This window comes from Grampus griseus (assembly GCF_964374135.1).
Source record: "Grampus griseus genome assembly, chromosome: 11".
Lineage (NCBI taxonomy): Eukaryota > Metazoa > Chordata > Mammalia > Artiodactyla > Delphinidae > Grampus > Grampus griseus.
The window spans coordinates 102,726,113-102,744,778 of NC_139005.1; the positions used below are offsets into that span (position 1 = coordinate 102,726,113).

General features: G+C 62.6%; 1 protein-coding gene across 2 annotated transcripts in view; it reads left to right on the forward strand.

Moving 5' to 3' along the window:
• Window positions 1-16,989, forward strand: part of SHANK3 (SH3 and multiple ankyrin repeat domains 3) — a gene marked incomplete at both ends in the record, with an annotated part of 48,449 nt that extends 31,460 nt beyond the window's left edge. For both annotated transcript variants that reach the window (XM_082666073.1, XM_082666074.1), the window contains 4 exons: window positions 951-1,081; window positions 1,725-1,809; window positions 6,063-8,313; window positions 16,398-16,989. In XM_082666073.1, the coding sequence (XP_082522199.1) occupies window positions 951-1,081; window positions 1,725-1,809; window positions 6,063-8,313; window positions 16,398-16,989 (3,059 nt within the window). The remainder of the gene's footprint in view (window positions 1-950; window positions 1,082-1,724; window positions 1,810-6,062; window positions 8,314-16,397) is intronic.
• Window positions 16,990-18,666: the final 1,677 nt, after the last annotated feature.

The following is an 18,666-nucleotide window of genomic DNA, read 5'->3' on the forward strand; positions in this document are numbered from 1 at the left end:
CCCGTGTGCTGGCCCTAAGCGGGCCCTCCCCAGTCATCCGTCCACAGCTGATAGGTTTCAGACACAAGTGTTTAACAAAATCTCCAAGTCACTCGCTAATCAAAAGCACCACTTTCAGAAACATTACGTAGCTTTAAGAAAAACAAGCAAACAGTTTTTCTTTTCCAACAGATTTGAAGAGCGCCGCCCGAGGGCACCTGGTTCAGGCTCAGCCCTGGGCTTGTCCTTCCCGCTCCTGGCTTCTGGGGCTGCTTTCTAAGGGGCCGGTGGAAGCCCCCCAGCACTGCCCCTCCCAATGTCCTCTTCTCTGCACCCCCCACGCTTGGTGGGGCTGCCTTTCGGGGGTTGTAGGTTCTGTGGCCTCCTGATCTGCATGCAGCTATTTCTTAGGTCTCTAGCCTCGGGCAGTGAGCCCGCCCCGCCCCCCATGGTTCTTGCTTTATACACATTCTCTGTGGGCAGCGACTGTGCATCAGGTCTGTTCTGGGGCTACAGCCTATCTTTTGGTGCAGTGGCAGTACAGGCAGGCGAGGAATGCCACGTGCTAAGGAGAAGAATGAAAGGGCAAAGGGAAATGGGGAAATTCAGGAGGTCTCTGGGCTGTAAACAGTCCCGCCCCCTGCCTGGTTCTCTCCCTAATGGTCAGCCAGGCTTTTCCTGGAGTGGGGTTCGCGGGGTCCCCTGGGGCCTCCCTGAGGACGGAGGGGCCAGGCTGGAGCAGGGTCTGGGTTCTGGTGTGTGAGGGGCTTGGATGGGATACAAGTTGTGGGGCCTCCTGTCTTGTTTCTGGATTGTGTGCCTTGGGGAGGGAGGGGCCGAGGTGGGCGGGGCCCCAGTGGCCTCTGTCAGCAGCCCCGGGAGGACCAGCCAGGATGCGTGAGTGGGGCTGCAGGGGGCTGTAGCGGGTTCAAGGTCCCTGTGGCTGAGACGGCACCTCCTTGGCTGTGCAGAGAAGCTGGACGAGATCCTGGCAGCTGCCACGGAGCCGGCGCTGAGGCCAGACATCGCGGATGCTGACTCAAGAGCTGCCACCGTCAAGCAGCGGCCCACCAGTCGGAGGATCACCCCTGCCGAGATCAGCGTAAGCCTGCCTGGCAGCTGGGGGCGCTGGGGGATGGGTGGGGCACGGGGTCAGAGTGCCATGGCCCCTACTGGGTGTTTGTGCATTTTGGACGGTGAGGGTCCATCATTTGGACTCCACTCTCCAGGGGTGGGGGTGAAGGACCCCATAGCGTCTCCCGAAGACACCTGGGGCCATCAGCCCTCAGAACAGCCACAGTCCAGCTCGTGCTGAGCTCTCACTCTTCTGGCGCCTCCCGCCTTAGGCAGGTTCTGTGCCACCTAGAGCAAGGACCCCAGCCGTGCTGAGGCCACAACATGGTGTCGCTGTCCCCCCCGCCCACTCCTCTCACTTGGCACCTTCTGGGCTGCTCCCGCAGCCTCACCTCGGCCATACCCAGGACCCCTGACTGCTCTGGCCCGTCTGCATCACCCCTGCCCAGTGCTGCCTATGCCTGTGGGCCCGCAGCCATGCCCCCGTTCCTTGGAGGCAGGGCCTGGGCCTGGCTTCTGGGTCAGACACCATGGGAATTAGCACTGTTGGAATTAGCACATGGGGTGTCTGATCTCAGGCTTGGGAGGAGGATGGGTGGGGCTGGATGGGCAGCTGGGGACCCCAGTGCTCTGGAACCTCCATATACCCCCACCCCCTCCAACTCTCACAGTCACTGTTTGAGCGCCAGGGCCTCCCAGGCCCAGAGAAGCTGCCAGGCTCCCTGCGGAAGGGGATTCCACGGACCAAATCTGTAGGTATGGCTGGGCTGGGAGCTGCATGGGGCTGGAGGACTGGGGCGGGGGCTGGAGTGCGTGCGGGGCTGGAGGACCCTGTCTCTCCCCACCTTTCGACTGAGGTTTCCGGTTTCTCTCTGAGTCCTGTCTCTCCCTGGCCCCAACCCAGGAATCTCATTTTTTGTGGACGTATATGGATGTGCGTGTGGGGTGTCAGCCCTTCCCCCAACCCAGCGATACTTTGCTGGAAGACGCCCTTGAGGCTTCTCGCCATCTGTCACCCCCTGCCAGTGGGCACCCCCGTCTGTACTTCCCACGGACACCAGCATCCCTGTCCCTGGGTCTTCCATATCCTACCTGGCTGTGCCCCCTCCAGCCCGAGTACCTGTCACGTTTCTGATGCTAAGCTACCCTCCCCTTGAATCTGCCCTCTCCCCTCCCCCCGGCACCCCAGTTATTGCTCTGTATCTCTCCTCTCCTTCACAGCCAGTTTTCTCCGGAAGTCACCCACATTTGCTGTCTTCCATTCCCTGCCTGCCTCTCGGCCTTTTAGGGAATTGTTCGTACCTGAAACTGTTCTCACCAGGGTCACCAGTGGTTTCCAGGGCGTTCCTCCCAGTGGACACACTTGATTTTGCTGCTCCCTCCTCCGTGGAATTTTCCTACCCAGGGCTTCTAAGACAACACTTAACTGGTTTTGCCCTCAGTTCTCAGGCTGGACCTGTTCAGTGCCCATCGTTCCCCTGCAAGATGTGGGTCTTTCTCAAGGTTATGTCCTTAGCCTCTTTGCCTTCTGCACCTGTCTCCTTGGGGCCTCATCACGTCTCACCCTTGGCCATCTCCTCTCTTGTTGACCCCAGACTGGGTCATCTAATAAGCCCCACCCACTGCTCCGCCCTTACCTGCCCACCTGTCCATCCATGCACCTGCAGTGTCCAGTTGTCTGTCCATCTGTGCACCCGCTGGCCTTTCCACTCGTGCGCCCATTTGCCCCTGTGCCCACCGCCCTGTGTTCTACACACACTGGTTCATTTAGTACTTACAGGAACCCTGCTGAGGTAACACCATCAGCACCTCTGGATTATAGATGAGAAAACCGCGGCAAAGAGGTAAAATGACTTGCCCAAGGTCACACAGCTGCCTTACCTGTCTTCTATTCACTCATCTGGCCAGTTTCTGCAAACCCAGTCCCTCATTCACCCCAGGACCCCAGCTGATCGATGCACACTCTAGGCTGATGCTGGGCAGGGTCTGGGGCTCAGTTGGAGGAGGTGACGTGTCTGCAGACAGCTCAGCTCAGCAGTTACATGGGGGGAGCAAAGCACATTTACTAGGGAGCACCAACCATGCTTGGGTGTCATGAAAGGCCGGGCATGTGTGTGTGTGTTTGGGCTCAGACATGCCAGATACTTTGCTGAGTGGGGGTTTCTGAGAGATAATGGCATGAATTGCTGACAGTAGTGGTCCTTCAGAGACCGCTATGGGTCATTTCTGTAGGTAGGAGGGTGGGGGAGAGGACACATGAGACTGCAGCTGCTTTGGAGCCAAGAGGCACTCCCCCCTCACCTCCCTGGCCTAAGCCCTGGGCATCCTCTGTGGTTTCCTCCTTATTCTCTGCCTCCCCGGACAAATTAGGGATGGCCGGCTTCCTCACCGTCCTTGCAGCCTTACCTGGCCAGGCCTCAGTGTCTTGTGCCTCAGCGTCTGGAGACCACAGCTTTGGTCTCCTCTTGACCTCCTGCCCCAGCTTCACCCTCTAGTCCATCCCTCTGGCCACAGGGGGCTTTCTGCACAAGATACCACCTCACATCCCTAGAGTTGGTCCTCTGTGGGCTCTGCCTTGCCTTGGGGCCCTGAGGCCTAGCCCCAGCCCCCTCCTGCTTCATCTAAGGACCTTTGTCTCTGCCTCCCTCTGAGTGACATCTACCAGGACTGGCTGTTCTCCACCTGCCCTCATCTGCCTGGATGGCCTGTCCCTCAGCCCCACCCAGTCTCAGTACTGACCACCACAGGTCCGCATCTAAGTGCCTGTCCTTCAGGCTGTAAGCCTCAGTGGAGACTGCCAGCTGGTCCCTGCTCACCCTCCTGGACCCTCCTGTGCTCGGTCCATGGGTGGCTCATCTTTAATCCCCCTTGCCCTAGCCTGCCGCCTGTCACCCACTTGAACGCTGGCTGAGGTGTCAGACTCCGGGACTCCTACCCCTTGTCCTGGCTACGTGGCCCTGGGCACACATCTCAAGCCTTGAAACCTCAGGGTTGAGGTTCGCACAGAGGGCTGTACTCACAGACTGAGTACTGAGTAACTGCTCACGGTGATAGTAGATGCAGGTCCTGCACCTTGAGGCTGGTGCGCAGAAAGTGCTGGAGAAATGCTCACGGCTGTTGCTTGGATTCCCATTTTCATCACAAGGAAAGTGACTTGTCTTTACCCTGGGTCAGAACGTGGCATGCTGACCCTCCGGCGTGTTCCAGGTGCAGTAGCTTGTCCCACGTGGCTCCATCTCACGCACAAGCTTGTGGGTGTTGAGCTGCTGCGCAAGAAATGCAGCAGGGAGGAGACCCAGGCCGGACCTGGCACGGAATCTGTGTCCAGCAGTGGGGGTGGAAGCCTGGCCTAAAAATGATGATGGTGGCGACGACCTCAGCCACCTTCCTGGGGGCGCTGCCGGGGGCTCAGCCCTGTGCTATGAGCTTTGAATGGCTTCACTCCGCGCTTCCGTGGGAGGGCGCAGGTCTCCAGAGATGAGGAAACTGAAGCGCCAAGAGGTTAAGAGGCATCAGACAAGAAGTGGCAGGGCTGGAGCTCAAGCCTTCTCTCACACGAAAGCTCCCGCGTGTGCCACGCCCCTTGCTGAGCCCTTACGCAGGACACATGCGAACAGTGCCGGGTGGGAGGCCTGCTGAGCACTGTGGTGGCCAAAGGAGGAGGTGGTCAGGAACAGGCAGGCTGCATCGTCGTGAGTTCATAAAAATGGGACCAAGCCCAGAGTGAGGCCAGGTGTAGATTCCCAAAGACTTGTTCCAGAGACCTGTGTGTCAGCACTGAGGAGCCACCCCTCCACTGTCCTTGCATCGGGCTGCCTTACACCTGCAGCCTAACCGAACACACCTGCAGCACAGGTGTACGCATTGTGTACACGGGAACACTCGGGAGGCCCTGCCCTGTCCTAGCTGGGCGGCGGGACAGTGGGGGCTCTGAGCGCTCCAGCCCTGACGCCGCACAGGTCCTAATGACAAGCTGGGTGCGGCAGGAAGTAGGGTTCACTTTCAGTCCATGTTGTCCATGAGAGAACGGGGGCGTAGAGGGGCTCAGGGCCTGGCCTGGGGTCACACAGCCCATAAGGAGTGAAACTAAAATACGTGTCAGGTGCTCAGCCTGCCATTCCACTGCCGCCCTCCCTCCCTCCTGCCCAGCCTTTCTGAATTTCCGCCACTAGGGCTATGGCAGTGACCTCCTGGCAGCCTCCCCCAGTCCAGTGCCCGTCGGTCTCTGGGGTAGAGCCTTTCAGGACTTCTCTTTACAAAGCCTCCCTCACCTGGGCATCGGCTCTCTCCCCGGCCACAGCCCTGCTGCCCCCTTGTCCACAGCGCGTCACTCCCGCTTGGGAGAGTTCCCGCTCATTTCTGACCATCTCCCTTCTTCCCGCCTCTGGTTGCCACCAGGGCCTCCCAGTGACACCTGCTTGTTCCACTGCTGGTGGTTCTGAGATGAGGCCTTGCTCAGTCTTGTGTGCGAAGGCCTGTGCCAGCCACCTCCTGGCCCTTCTCTGCAGTTCTGTCCCCACGACTGGGGGTGGGGGTGGGGCTGCCCCTGCCCTCCTGCGGTGTTGACCTTGGGCTCTCTCCATGTACCCAACCTGAGGAGGCAGAATTTGGGTCTTCTGTCACAGCCTCCGCTGGGGGGCCCTCCTCTCCGCTATATCTGAACGGATAGTTCTCCCCAGTCTCCGCAGGAGCCCTCCCAACCCGGCGGGGACGAGCCCAGACTGGGGATCTTGCTTAGATCCCCTGCTCTGGGATCCCCGTGTCTACCCCTGATCTCATACTAGCGCCCACGCCCACCCTGACTCCGTCCTCTGGCTGGCGGCCAGCACCGCCCGCGGATTAAGAAGGCGCCTTGGCGTCCGGGACCTTGGCTGCCCTGGGGTGGGGGGGTGGGGGTGGGGGCGGGGCCGGCTTCTGCGGACGGGGAGGGCGGGCGCCTGGGTCGGGAGGGGCCTCCTCGAAGGCCCCTGGCTCCTGGGCCGGGCTCACCGGGGCCCCTCTGTCCGCAGGGGAAGATGAGAAGCTGGCGTCCTTGCTGGAGGGGCGCTTCCCGAGGAGCACGTCGATGCAGGATTCAGTGCGCGAGGGCCGAGGTATCCCGCCCCCGCCGCAGACCGCACCGCCGCCCCCGCCCGCACCCTACTACTTCGACTCCGGGCCGCCCCCCGCCTTCTCGCCGCCGCCTCCGCCGGGCCGCGCCTATGACACCGTGCGCTCCAGCTTCAAACCCGGTCTGGAGGCGCGCCTGGGCGCGGGCGCCCCGGGCCTGTATGATCCCGGCGCGGCCCTGGGGCCGCTGCCCTACCCGGAACGGCAGAAGCGCGCGCGGTCCATGATCATCCTTCAGGACTCGGCGCCCGAGGCAGGCGACGTCCCCCGGCCCCCGCCAGCGGCCACTCCGCCGGAGCGCCCGAAGCGTCGGCCGCGGCCGCCCGGCCCCGACAGCCCTTACGCCAACCTCGGCGCCTTCAGCGCCAGCCTCTTCGCGCCGTCCAAACCTCAGCGCCGCAAAAGCCCGCTGGTGAAGCAGCTGCAGGTGGAGGATGCGCAGGAGCGCGCGGCCCTGGCCGTGGGTAGCCCTGGCCCGGCGGGCGGCAGCTTCGCCCGGGAGCCCTCCCCGACACACCGCGGGCCTCGGCCGAGCGGCCTCGACTACAGCCCCGGAGACGGCCCCGGGCTCGCGTTCGGCGGCCCGGCCCCAGGCAAGGACCGGCGGCTGGAGGAGCGGCGGCGCTCCACCGTCTTCCTGTCTGTCGGAGCCGTCGAGAGCAGCCCTCCTAGCGCAGATATGCCCTCCCTGCAGCCCTCCCGCTCCATTGACGAGCGCCTGCTGGGGGCCGGCGCCACCACCGGCCGTGACCTCCTGCTGCCCTCCCCTGTCTCCGCTCTGAAGCCATTGGTCAGCAGCTCGAGCCTTGGGCCTTCGGGCTCCACCTTCATCCACCCGCTCACCGGCAAACCCCTGGACCCCAGCTCACCCCTGGCCCTTGCCCTGGCTGCCCGGGAGCGGGCTCTGGCCTCCCAGGCGCCCTCCCGCTCCCCCACACCTGTGCACAGCCCTGACACCGACCGCCCTGGGCCCTTGTTTGTGGATGTGCAGGCTCGTGACACTGAGCGAGGGCCCCTGGCCTCCCCAGCCTTCTCCCCGAGGAGCCCCGCCTGGGTTCCTGTGCCTGCTCGCAGGGAAGCCGAGAAAGCTCCCCGGGAGGAGCGGAAGTCACCGGAGGACAAGAAGTCCATGATCCTCAGCGTCCTGGACACATCCCTGCAGCGGCCAGCCGGCCTCATCGTCGTGCACGCCACCAGCAATGGGCAGGAGCCCAGTGGGCTGGGGGCCGGAGAGGAGCGCCCGGGCACCCCAGAGCTGGCCCCGGCCCCCACGCAGTCGGCCGTGGTGGCAGAGCCCCTGCCTAGCCCCCGGGCCCAGCCCCCCGGCAGTACCCCGACAGACCCCGGGCTGGGCCAGGGCAGCTCAGAGGAGGAGCCAGAGCTGGTATTCGCCGTGAACCTGCCGCCGGCCCAGCTGTCCTCCAGCGATGAGGAGACCAGAGAGGAGCTGGCCCGCATCGGACTCGTGCCGCCTCCTGAAGAGTTTGCCAATGGGGTCCTGCTGGCCACCCCACTCCCTGGCCCAGGTCCCTCGCCCGCCACGCTGCCAGGCCCGGCCTCAGGGAAGCCGAGCAGCGAGCCGCCCCCTGCCCCCGAGTCCGCAGCGGATTCGGGGGTGGAGGAGGCTGACACGCGCAGCTCCAGCGACCCCCACCTGGAGACCACGAGCACCATCTCCACAGTGTCCAGCATGTCCACCCTGAGCTCGGAGAGTGGGGAACTCACCGACACCCACACGTCCTTCGCCGACGGACATACTTTTCTACTCGAGAAGCCACCAGTGCCTCCCAAGCCCAAGCTCAAGTCCCCGCTGGGGAAGGGGCCGGTGACTTTCAGGGACCCGCTGCTGAAGCAGTCCTCCGACAGCGAGCTTATGGCCCAGCAGCATCATGCCGCCTCCGCCGGGCTGGCCTCCGCTGCCGGGCCTGCTCGCCCTCGCTACCTCTTCCAGAGAAGGTCCAAGCTGTGGGGGGACCCCGTGGAGAGCCGGGGGCTCCCCGGGCCCGAAGACGACAAGCCAACTGTGATCAGTGAGCTCAGCTCCCGCCTGCAACAGCTGAACAAAGACACCCGCTCCCTGGGGGAGGAGCCGGTTGGCGGCCTGGGCGGCCTGCTGGACCCCGCCAAGAAGTCGCCCATCGCGGCAGCTCGGTGAGCAGGGCGGTGTGGGGAGGGTCCTGTCCCCTGTCCATGCCCACCCCGTTCTTCCTCTTGTCCTTCCACGGTTCCCTCTGTTCCTCCTCCACAGCCCGTGCTGTCCCCTCCCTCACCTGTCCGTGGCACCCATCCCTGTGCTTCTCCCGTCCACATCTCTGTTCTTTATCTGGCCTTGCTTGACCTGTCTGAGACCGAAGGCTCTTTCAGCGATCTGAAATATCAGGGGTTCTGTTCTCTCTGTCCCTGTCGGTGCTGGCAGTGGGAGCTGGGCACCCACCGGAGACCCAGGCTGGCCATGAACGCCTTCACAGCCCTCCTGGAGGCTCCCTGCCGCGGGGTCCCTGCGCTCTCACTCTCACACCTGACGTAGCTGCCTCTGCTACCATCAAGGGTCGTTCTCTGGTCCACACTCAAGGTGCAGCTCTCCCCCACCCCCACCCCAGCTACTTGGCTTCTCTGTGGCCACATGGCTGTCCCACGTGGCCAGTGCCATCGTTCCTCACTTCCTTTCGTAGCTGCCTTGCTTCCTTTTGAAACCTGGAGTACACTGGACCCTTTTCCTCTTAGGACCCACCACCAGTTTCCCGTTTTCTGCCCCGGAAACATTTCTGTTCTGTCTCTCAGCACCGCCTCAGAGTCTCTCAAGCACAGGTCCCTGTGCGTGATTTTCAAAGTGCATCGGGAAGCCATTCTTGGGCGGAAATCATGCCGTTTTTCTGTACCTCCGTCCACTCTCTCTTCTCCATATTTTACCCGTTCCTCTGTCCTCCCCGCCCACTTCCTACACAAGGTGGGGACTTAAAGAGGCCACATGGTGCCCTGGAAGTGGGGGGAGGGGCCGAGCAGGGGGCTGGGGTGCTGCTCTGGCTGGGGTGCTGTTCTGGCTGGGCAGAAGCTGCCAGAGCCTCTGGGCTCATCCCTTGGCCCTTTCCTTGAGGACCTCATTCCCAAGGCTCCGCCCCCAAGGGGTGCCTCCTCGGGCCTGTGGGCTCCCCGCTTGCTGGCGGGAGAGCTGGTTCCTGCCCACGAGTGGTCTGAGGCAGAGCTGGTCGCCCCCTGGCCAGCCCTCGTCTGCCTTCGCCTTCTGTGCCCCGTAGCCCTCCCCCACCTCTGGCTTTGTGGGTAGCACTTGGGTTGCCACCTCCTGAGTCCTTCTCGCCACCCTGAAGACCAGCCTAGTGAGTCTTTCCTGCCAGCCTTGGGAGGCAGAGTTCACAGAGCAGTGAGGCATCCAGGTCTTGCGCACAAGGGCTTGTCTCATCTACTTTCTTCCAGCTGAGGACTCGAAGGATAAGTGGGGGCTCGGGAGACGAGTGACGCCTCTCCCGCGTGGTTGGGCAGCGCTGCCCTCCGGCTCCCGTCACCCCAGGCTTGCGCCGGGGCCCTCCCCTTTTCATCTCTTCCAACCCCCAGTTGAATGTGAAAGCCCTCTTCCCAGCAGGGCGATGTTTAAAGTGCCCTTCGAGTGGGTGTCAGGGGTGTGGCCAGGAGTGTCCAGTTGCAGTGAGCAGCCCAGGTCCTAGGCTTCTGTGGAACAGAGGGCAGGGATCCCTGATACAGCCTGGACCAGTCCCCATCTTCGCTCTCTGTTTCTCCCCCCTCCACCAGCCCTTCCTTTCCTCTGTGCCCCTTGGTCCTGATGAAAATTAAAGCCATTGACAGCGGGCAGCACAGTGCCCGGCACAGTGCAGGCCTCAATAAAACATTTGCTAAACGGACGAAAGAACAAAGCTAAACGCAAGTGCTGTCTTTTGTGACTTGAGGTCTAGGGAGATGGCTTAGGACAAATGCCACAGAAGGACAGACACTTGGTTGAGGTTTGCTGGTTGTCGAGCCCCTTGGCCGAGCTCAGGAGAGCCCAGGTGTTGCCTTAGCTCTGCTGGCTCCTGTGGTGCAGCTGGGCCGTCACAGGGCAGGAGGAGGTGGTCTCTGGGCTGGACCTGCCGCCATGTCCCTCACGGTCGTCCTCAGCGTTTCCCCTTTGTCACGGCGAGGCGCTCTTGGCCAGTGGGTCTGGGTCATGCCAGAACCTGTGTTTGTTTCCTTTCTTGGAAGTGGTGTGGGGGAGGGGCAAGGCCAGCAGTTCCAACCTGTACATCCCATCTGTCCTGCAGGCCCACGGGAGAGTGAGCCTCTTTCCCTCAGGAGTTCCTGCAGAATCCCGGCCTCCGATTGGCTTCGTGTGGATCCCCTGCCTCCCCTGAAACGGTCACTGGGGTCAGGGAGGCATCGGGCTACTGTTGGCCAGGCCTGCCTCATGTGCTATCCTGGGAGCCAGGGCATGGGGTCAGCCAGAGCTACTGGATGGGTGCTGAGTGAGGGGGGCGGGTGTCCAAAGGAACGTCAGGTGCTGTTCCCAAAGGTGCCAGATGCCGGAGAGCCTGAAACAAGAGGCTCCCTGTGCCACGGCATTCACCAGCTCTGGCACCTGGCTTTGTTCCCTGACATCGGCCTGGGGTCAGGGGGCCCTGGATCCCCACCTCAGCAGCTTGCATCTGAGTTTGTATTCTTGGACAAACCACTTAACCTCAGTGAACTTCAGTCCCACCCCTGTGAAATGGTGAGGGTGACCAGGCCCTCAGGCGGGCCGGTAGGAGGACTCTTAGGGTCCTTACGGGAAAATGAGCGCTCTGCACTGGAAAAGGCCAAGTCACGTTACCTCCTCTTCAGAGCAATTCTGTTCCATGGATAATAATAGAATCTGCATTTTCCAGACGATAAAATTGAGCTTCTGAGGAGATCCATTCCAGCCAGCAGATGGTGGCATCTGGCCTCAAGCCCCACTCTCTGTCCACTGGAGTATGGGGCCTCTGTCATTCAGCCGCTTCTAGTGACAGACACTGTGTTTCTGTGCCGCAGTTCCCCTCACACAGAAGTGCGTGTGTTCGTTCTGTAGACCGAACCTTTGTCTATCGGTCAGGTGTGTAACAGACAGCACGTGGGTTCTGAAACCGCCTGCAGTTGAGCCCAGCCGGTGCCGCTCGAGAGGCCCAGCAGCTACCCGTCTGCCCTGCGCTTCCACTCCCACTTCCCTCTACATTTCCTTCTGCTGCTGTTCACACTTCCTTCCTTCCTTCCGTCCTCTTACGTGCCCCTTCTTGCCCTCGGACCTGGGTGGAACCATGGCCCCCGGGGTGGGCCCCACTGCCTGTCCTGGACCCTTTACTTCTGGCCCCTGGCAGGTGGCTGAGCGGAGATGCTGTGGCCACGTCCAGTCAGCCCCGCACGTGGCCGGCAGTGGCTGTGGTGCCCATCGGCGCTGCTGGGCAGCTCTTGTTTTGCCGCCAGCGGTGGCTAGAGTCTGACACTCATTTCTCACACAGCGATAAAAGTGCTAGTGATATTGTCTTTCAGAGACATGTCCAAAGTGCAGGAAGTTCTGATGTCCCAGCGGGGCTGTTTCCTTCCCAGGATGGATCCTAGCTGAAGCCCTAGGGCAGTTGCCACGGCCACCCAGTGGGTCACACCCCTGTGCCTTGTCCACTGGCCCCCATGTGTTCCCTCGCAGGCCTGCCCCTCTCCTCACCCGACAGACACCACAAGAGAGGAAGCGCCTGCTCTGCCCACCTTCCTCGCTGGCAGCTCAGTCTAGGCTCCGGCGTCCTTCCCCCCGCAAGACACTCTGCGGCCCGAGGTCTAGGAAGACCTCAGAAGGGGAAGGGGACGTTACCCCTTATGTCATGGACTTGAAGCACCTTGTGGAAATGGCACTGGGGCATCCGGAAGGCCCATGGCCTTTGGCTTTTTGGAACTTTGATCCCAGACCATCCACCTCTTTATGCTTCTGGCTTTGGGTCTAGCCTGATAGGCAGAACATTTGTCTGCTCAGAGCCCCACATCTGCTCTGAACTCCCTTTGTCTTCCAGACCCCGCGGGTGGTCTGAGGGGCACATGTCTCTGAGCCCCACAGCAATACTCAGTTTTGCTGTGGCCCTCAGTTTGACACCTGTCTGACCGTCACATCTGACGTTACAGAAAAAAGTTCATGGCGAAATAGCTTTGGAAACCCAAAGTTGATGAGGTTTCTTTCCTGCAGTACTTCTCAGAACTTTTGATGTGCTGTGTGCTGTGGTCTCGGACAGCTTCTTTAGTAGATCACTAATTAGCATCCCACAGAAGACGCACGTTTCTGCGATGGTGGAGAAACCCCGCCCTGGGGACCTACTGTGAGCTCTGTCCTGCTAGCCCATCTGACAGGGATCTGGATAAAGCCATACATGACTGCAGGTGCCTCAGGGCTTATTCTTTTGAAACTGGACCTGTTGTTTGCCGGCCAGTGCAGGGCACAGGGGCCAGGATGTGCTCTGTCCTTGCGGAGGTCCTCACAGGTTGGGGGCCTGTGAGGTGTGTTTTTGCAGGAGATGTGATCGGGGCTTCAGGAGTTCACGGAACTCTGCTAGGGGAGCGGGAAGGGGTCACAGAGGAGGGGTCATAGGGGCATCTGGGTGCATCAAGGTTGGAGCCATGACCTAGTGTGGGCGGTGAGAAGTTAGGGCTGGAGTGAGACACAGAGACCAGAGAGAGTGCAATGGGACGCTCACAAGCCCGTATGTAGTTTGTGCTTCTGTTGAGGAGTATTTCCGTTAATGAGGCTCTTAAATTTCAAAAGGCCACAGGCCTAGACCTGCCCTGCGTGAGTGCAGTGGCAGAAGGCTCCAGGCAGGGACCAGGGCCGGAGTGGGCTTTTTCTTGCCTGTTGGCACCAATGGGTTGACAGGCAGTCGAGCCTGAGAGTGACATGTCACGTTGTTTTATAACGTTTTTTTCAGTGCATATTGTGTTCCTGGCTTTGAGCTAGGCACCAAGCGTCAAGGATAGCAATTAGGAAGTGAGAGGAAAGGTCCCGAGTGAGAGCGCGGAAGGTCTGGGTCCGAGGTGGCTGCGGGCGAGGAGGGCCAGGGTTAATGCTGGGAGTTGGTGGCGCATCGGCCATGGCGGGGAGGATGGAGCGGCTGATGGTGGCTCGCAGGCCTCTGGTGTGGGCAGGACTGGGGCGAGGGAGAGCGTGTTTGGAGACCCCAGGAGAGGTCTGGGGAGAGTCGTTGGCTTCACATGTGGCCTTCTTGGCCACATCGGTCACAGGAAAGGGTGGGAGTGGGTGACACGGCCTGGGAGAAAGTGCGAACTGAGAGGGGAGCCCATCTAGGAAGGAAGGGGTAGAGGAGAGGGTGCCGGACGCGGGGTGGTGGGGCAGGAGCAGACCTCACTGGTCAAGGAGTCACGAGGAAGCAGGCAGTGCAAGGTTCAGACACTGGTGGCGAAGTTGCTGGGGAGTGTGGAGCCTGGCTGAGACGTCTGGGGAAAGACCGGAAGGCGTCCAGGGGTGCTGTGCCTAGTGAGGTACCACATGTTAGAGAGTGGGTGGCCCAGAAGCCCTCTGGGAGGCTGGCAGCGGTTGTGATGTGGCCATGCCGTGGTCAGAGGCTGGCTGGGGAGGCCGTCAGACAGCTCAGAGTGGTGATGGACAGCAATGGCTCTGCAGAGGTGGTGTGGAAACATGTGGACCTTGACCATGGACACTCCCGGGTGCCTGGCCTGGGACAATGTGGGAAGTGCCCTGTTCCCCAAGAGGAAGGGGAGAAGCAGCAGGCATCTGGGCCGTAGGCATCCCCGGCCCCTCCCTGCTATGCCCTGGGGCCTTAGGAGTGTGACCCGCCCTCTCCCCTGCGCTCCGCTGGGTCAGTCCCTCACTCATGGTACCTCCTGGCACCAGCCCTAGCCTCTGGCAGGTGCCCACCTCCCCACACCCAGTATCTCCCCTCGGCAGGGTCTCCCTGGTGCTTCTGAGCCAGTCTGCCCTCATCCTAGGCCTCCAGCTCACCCCCTGCCAGGGCTCCAGACCGTGCTCCAGGGGACTCTGGGGGTGGGCCACGCAGAACTGCATCCCGAGATGCAGGTCCCCGTGCCAGGGTGGGATGCTTGAGGCCCCGGGGTGCGGGAGGGCCCAATCCCCCAGCACTGCCCCCTCGCCCTCTCCCTAGCAATCACGACCACTTGGGCACCTACCACGTCCTTGGCACCCTCCCCCACCCTCCACTGCCGCCCCACTTTGCTCCGGAACCCAGGCGGTACCGTGGAGGTCAGACGTGGGAGAGGGGAGGGTCTCTTCTGGTGATCGGTGCCTGTTCCTTGAGCCCATCACCCCAGGCGTCCTTTGAGTCCCTCTCTGCTGGGTGGGGGAAGCATGGTCTGGCCTCTTCAAGAGGCTCTGCTCTGGGTCTGAGCAGGTGGGCGAGGCAGCAGGGACAGAGGCTGAGGAGAGGGAGCCAGTGGAAGGCAGTGGAAACCAGGCTGAGTGGGAGGGACAGAGTTGGGTCTCCAGCGGGAGGCTCACCTTGCACGGCTGAGACAGGAAGAGACCAAACCTGCTTTCAGGGGAGGAGGGATGCTCAGGGTGCCCGTGCAGTGTGGGACAGGTGCCAGTCAGGGTAGCACAGAGGTGGGTGGGGGAACCCAGGGGAGGGGTCCTTAGCCCAGTGTGGGCAAGGGCAGGGAGAGGGAGGTGCGATGGCAGCTGGAGAGAGGCCCTTCAGGCAGCAGCAACACAAGGGGACACGAAGCATCCCCAAGTGCCAGGGGTCTGCTGAGCAGCTGCCACACAGGGCTCTTAGTAAAGCCTGTGGATGAACACCACTGTGGTCTGCACTTCACAGACCAGAGAACAGCTCACAGGCAAGCCAGGAGCCCACCCAGCTCTGCCCACGTCGTGCCTGCACTTTCCTTCCTCCAGCAGCTCCAGATGTGTTCCCTCCCATCTCACCTGGGCCCACTGCACCTGAATCCCTCCCTTACTGGGTATCTGGCCAGGGGGCCCCTGCACCTGGCTGCCCTCCCTGTGGTCGTGACTGGGGGCCATGTGCCTGCTTTGAGGGCCTGGGCCGCTAACACTCTCTCTCATTGCTCTCTCCCGCCCATCTGCATGTGGCTGCTCTGTCTAGCTGCGCGGTGGTCCCGAGCGCCGGCTGTGTAAGTGAGCATGCCCATCCCATGCCTCTCGCTGTCTGCGCTGCACCTGCCCGCCTGGATCTCTGCTCTGCGTGGCTTCATGGGGCTTTGGTGCCACTGACGGCCCCATGAGGCTTCCCGTGGCCACAGTAGGGGATAGGGAAAGAAACGGGGTGGAGGTGGCATGGGATCTAGGAGTGGGTTTTCTCTGGAGGCGTTCCCCCAGCCAGGCCTCCCACCATGGCCATGCTGGGGGGCGTGGCGGGGCTGAAGACCTGGGGTCCTATCAGGTGATGCTGGGAAGTGAAGACCCATCTGTGTGTGTGTGTGTGTGTGTGTGTGTATATGTGTGTGTGCGCGTGCACACGTGCTGCTGTCACTGTCGTGAGCAGGCCACTGCCACTCCTGCCACTGCTGCTGCATGTATGTAACACACGTGGGTGCTACCGCTGCTGCTGTGCGCTGTCCTGTGCGGGGAGGCCGAGTGTCATGGGTGTGTTGCTGCCTCACGCCTGCCCTGCACGTGCCGCCGCTCTGTGTGGGTGTGAACGCCGCCTCGTGTCTGTCTCAGACCTCATGGGCTTGTTCCGTCTTGTGCTGCCACCAGCCTGTACCACGACTCAGCCAGCCGTGCGGCCAGCCCAGGTCTTTCTGGGTCCCCTCATGATGACAGAGGGGGAAGTGGTGTGTGGGAGAAGTGGTGAGGGGTCTTGCCGGAGTCTTACTCTCCAGGGTGTGGGTGGACGGGGCACTGTCCAGAGCTGGTGTCCCGGGCTGTCAGAAATGCGGTGGGAAGCCCTTTGCCCCAGCGGCTGTCTTTCCCCTGGCAGCCTGCCCTTGGAGCCCGCAAAGAGTGGAGGGGGCCAGGGGTTTTACTCCTCGTGGGCCGCTCGGTCTAGGGCCCCGCCTCCCCCAGCAGGGCACTGGCTCTGAGTCTGAGGACCGGGCCAGAGTAACCACAGGACCCTACCCTCCTTTCTTCCTCTGGCCCTGAGGCTACCCACCGAGTCCCAGGCCACCCCCTCCCGCCCCCACCCTCCCACAGTCCTCCTGGCCGCTGGCCCCCGCCCCTCCGCCCACCCCCACCTGGCCTAGTGCCCCTCACCTGGCCTTGACCCCCTCTCCCTCCGCAGGCTCTTCAGCAGCCTCGGTGAGCTGAGCTCCATCTCAGCGCAGCGCAGCCCTGGGGGCCCGGGCGGCGGGGCCTCCTACCCGGTGCGGCCCGGCGGCCGCTACCCAGTGGCGCGGCGCGCCCCGAGCCCAGTGAAGCCCGCGTCGCTGGAGCGGGTGGAGGGGCTGGGGGCGGGCGCGGGGGGCGCGGGGCGGCCCTTCGGCCTCACGCCCCCCACCATCCTCAAGTCGTCCAGCCTCTCCATCCCGCACGAGCCGAAGGAGGTGCGCTTCGTGGTGCGCAGTGTGAGCGCGCGCAGCCGCTCGCCCTCGCCTTCGCCGCTGCCCTCGCCAGCGCCTGGCCCCAGCCCCGGGGCCCCCAGCCCGCGCCGGCCCTTCCAGCAAAAGCCCCTGCAACTCTGGAGCAAGTTCGACGTGGGCGACTGGCTGGAGAGCATCCACTTGGGCGAGCACCGCGACCGCTTCGAGGACCACGAGATCGAGGGCGCGCACCTGCCGGCGCTCACCAAGGACGACTTCGTGGAGCTGGGCGTCACGCGCGTGGGCCACCGCATGAACATCGAGCGCGCGCTCAGGCAGCTGGACGGCAGCTGACGCCCCCCCGCCCCCCACGCCCGCGCCCTGCCGGCAGGGTCCCCCACCTCCGTCCCCGGGCCGCGGGCTCGGCCCGCCCCCTAACCCCCACCCCAACGGCGCCCGGGCCAGGAATGTTGCATGAATCGTCCTGTTTGCTGTTGCTCGGAGACTTGCCCTGTACATTGCTTAGTGCCCTCCCAGGCCGTCGAGCCCCACCCAGCACACGGTCAGGAAGGGCGCGGGCCGTGGGGCGGGGGTGGGGGTGGGGCTGGAGCGGGAGGGGGTTGGGGACGGGGGTGCTCCGGCCTGACCATCTCCCGCTCAGCTCCTGGTGGCTACTTTCGCAGAGGGGGGAACCTAGTCCAGCATGCAAGGTCAAGACACACCTTGGTGACTCGGGGGGAGGGGGGAGACATTGGGGTTCTCGGTTGGGGGCCAAGGAGCCCCCCTGTTTTGCATATTTTAATCCACTCTATATTTGGAACGAGAAAAGGAACAAATATCTCTGTCCTCAATAGCTTCCCTTCCCCTCCCCTCCAGCCCCCCACTGGTTCCGCTGCGGCTGCCCAGTCTTCCATCTCTGGCCCCTCAACTGCCACTGCCACCCCACATGGGGCGGGGGATGCTCCAGCTGGTCTGGGGTTGGCCAGGGTCCTAGTAACCCGCCCTGGGGCCCCGGCTGGGCCCTCTCCCCTCGCTGAGCTATAGTGTGCCCCACCGACCCTTCAGGTGCTGCGTGGAGGAGGGGCGGCAGGCAGCGAGTCCTGCTGGGCACTAGCAAGGTCAGATGGCCTGGGAGACCGTGGCCCTGGACCAGGGGTGGGGTGGGAGGGCAGGGCCCTGGCACCCGCCCCCAGCTATCTCTCTCACAGGGTCCCTCCCCAGTAGGGGTCTAGCCTCCTCCCCACGCTGCTGGGCGACTACAGCAAAGAAGCCTCCCCGCCTCAGACCTGAAGTCTCCAGTTCCGCCCTGCGTGTGTGCGCACATGTGCGAGTGTGTGAATCTCGGGGTGCGACTGAGTGCATCGGAGCCCCGCGTGTGCCTGACTGGAGAGCGGTCCCTAGGGGCCACTCTGGACTAGTGTAGGGGCTTCGGAAGCGTGCACAGGGTGCGTGCATGGGTGTGTGCCTGTGAAAGCACCCCGTCTCCACTTCCAAAGAAAGTCAGAGGTCGTCTTGCACACTGGGACCTGCTGTTTGCCCAGCCTGTCCCTCCAGAGCCTCGCCGAGCCTGCGTGGGCCTTCTTGGCGAAGGCATGCTGCTTGGGAGAGGCCCCCAGGGGCCCCTGGAGGCAGTGCTCTCCCCCCCCCCCGCCCCGTCGGGCTTCATAGGGGCAGCCCTAGAGCCAGGCCACTGCGAGCCCTGGGGAGAGGCAAAGGCCCCGGCGGGCACCCCAGCCCCCCTTACTGTGACTACTCACACTCAGCAATGACCTGTGGGGCGGGGGGCCCGGGACGTTTTTAAACCTAGGCTGTGGAGTCTGGACTAAGCTCCATCCACGTCACTCACAAGTTTCTGTTTATATTTCTAGCTTTTTTTAATAAAAATTAAAAAACCCAGAAAACAGAAGTTTTCACAGCCCAGGGACCTGGCACGCCGGTCTGTGCCCACCTGCCCCGCCCCCAGCCCGCTGGCCCCATTCCCTGGGCGGATTCACACCCAGTAACCCTTTCACCGAGAGACCAGGTCACACA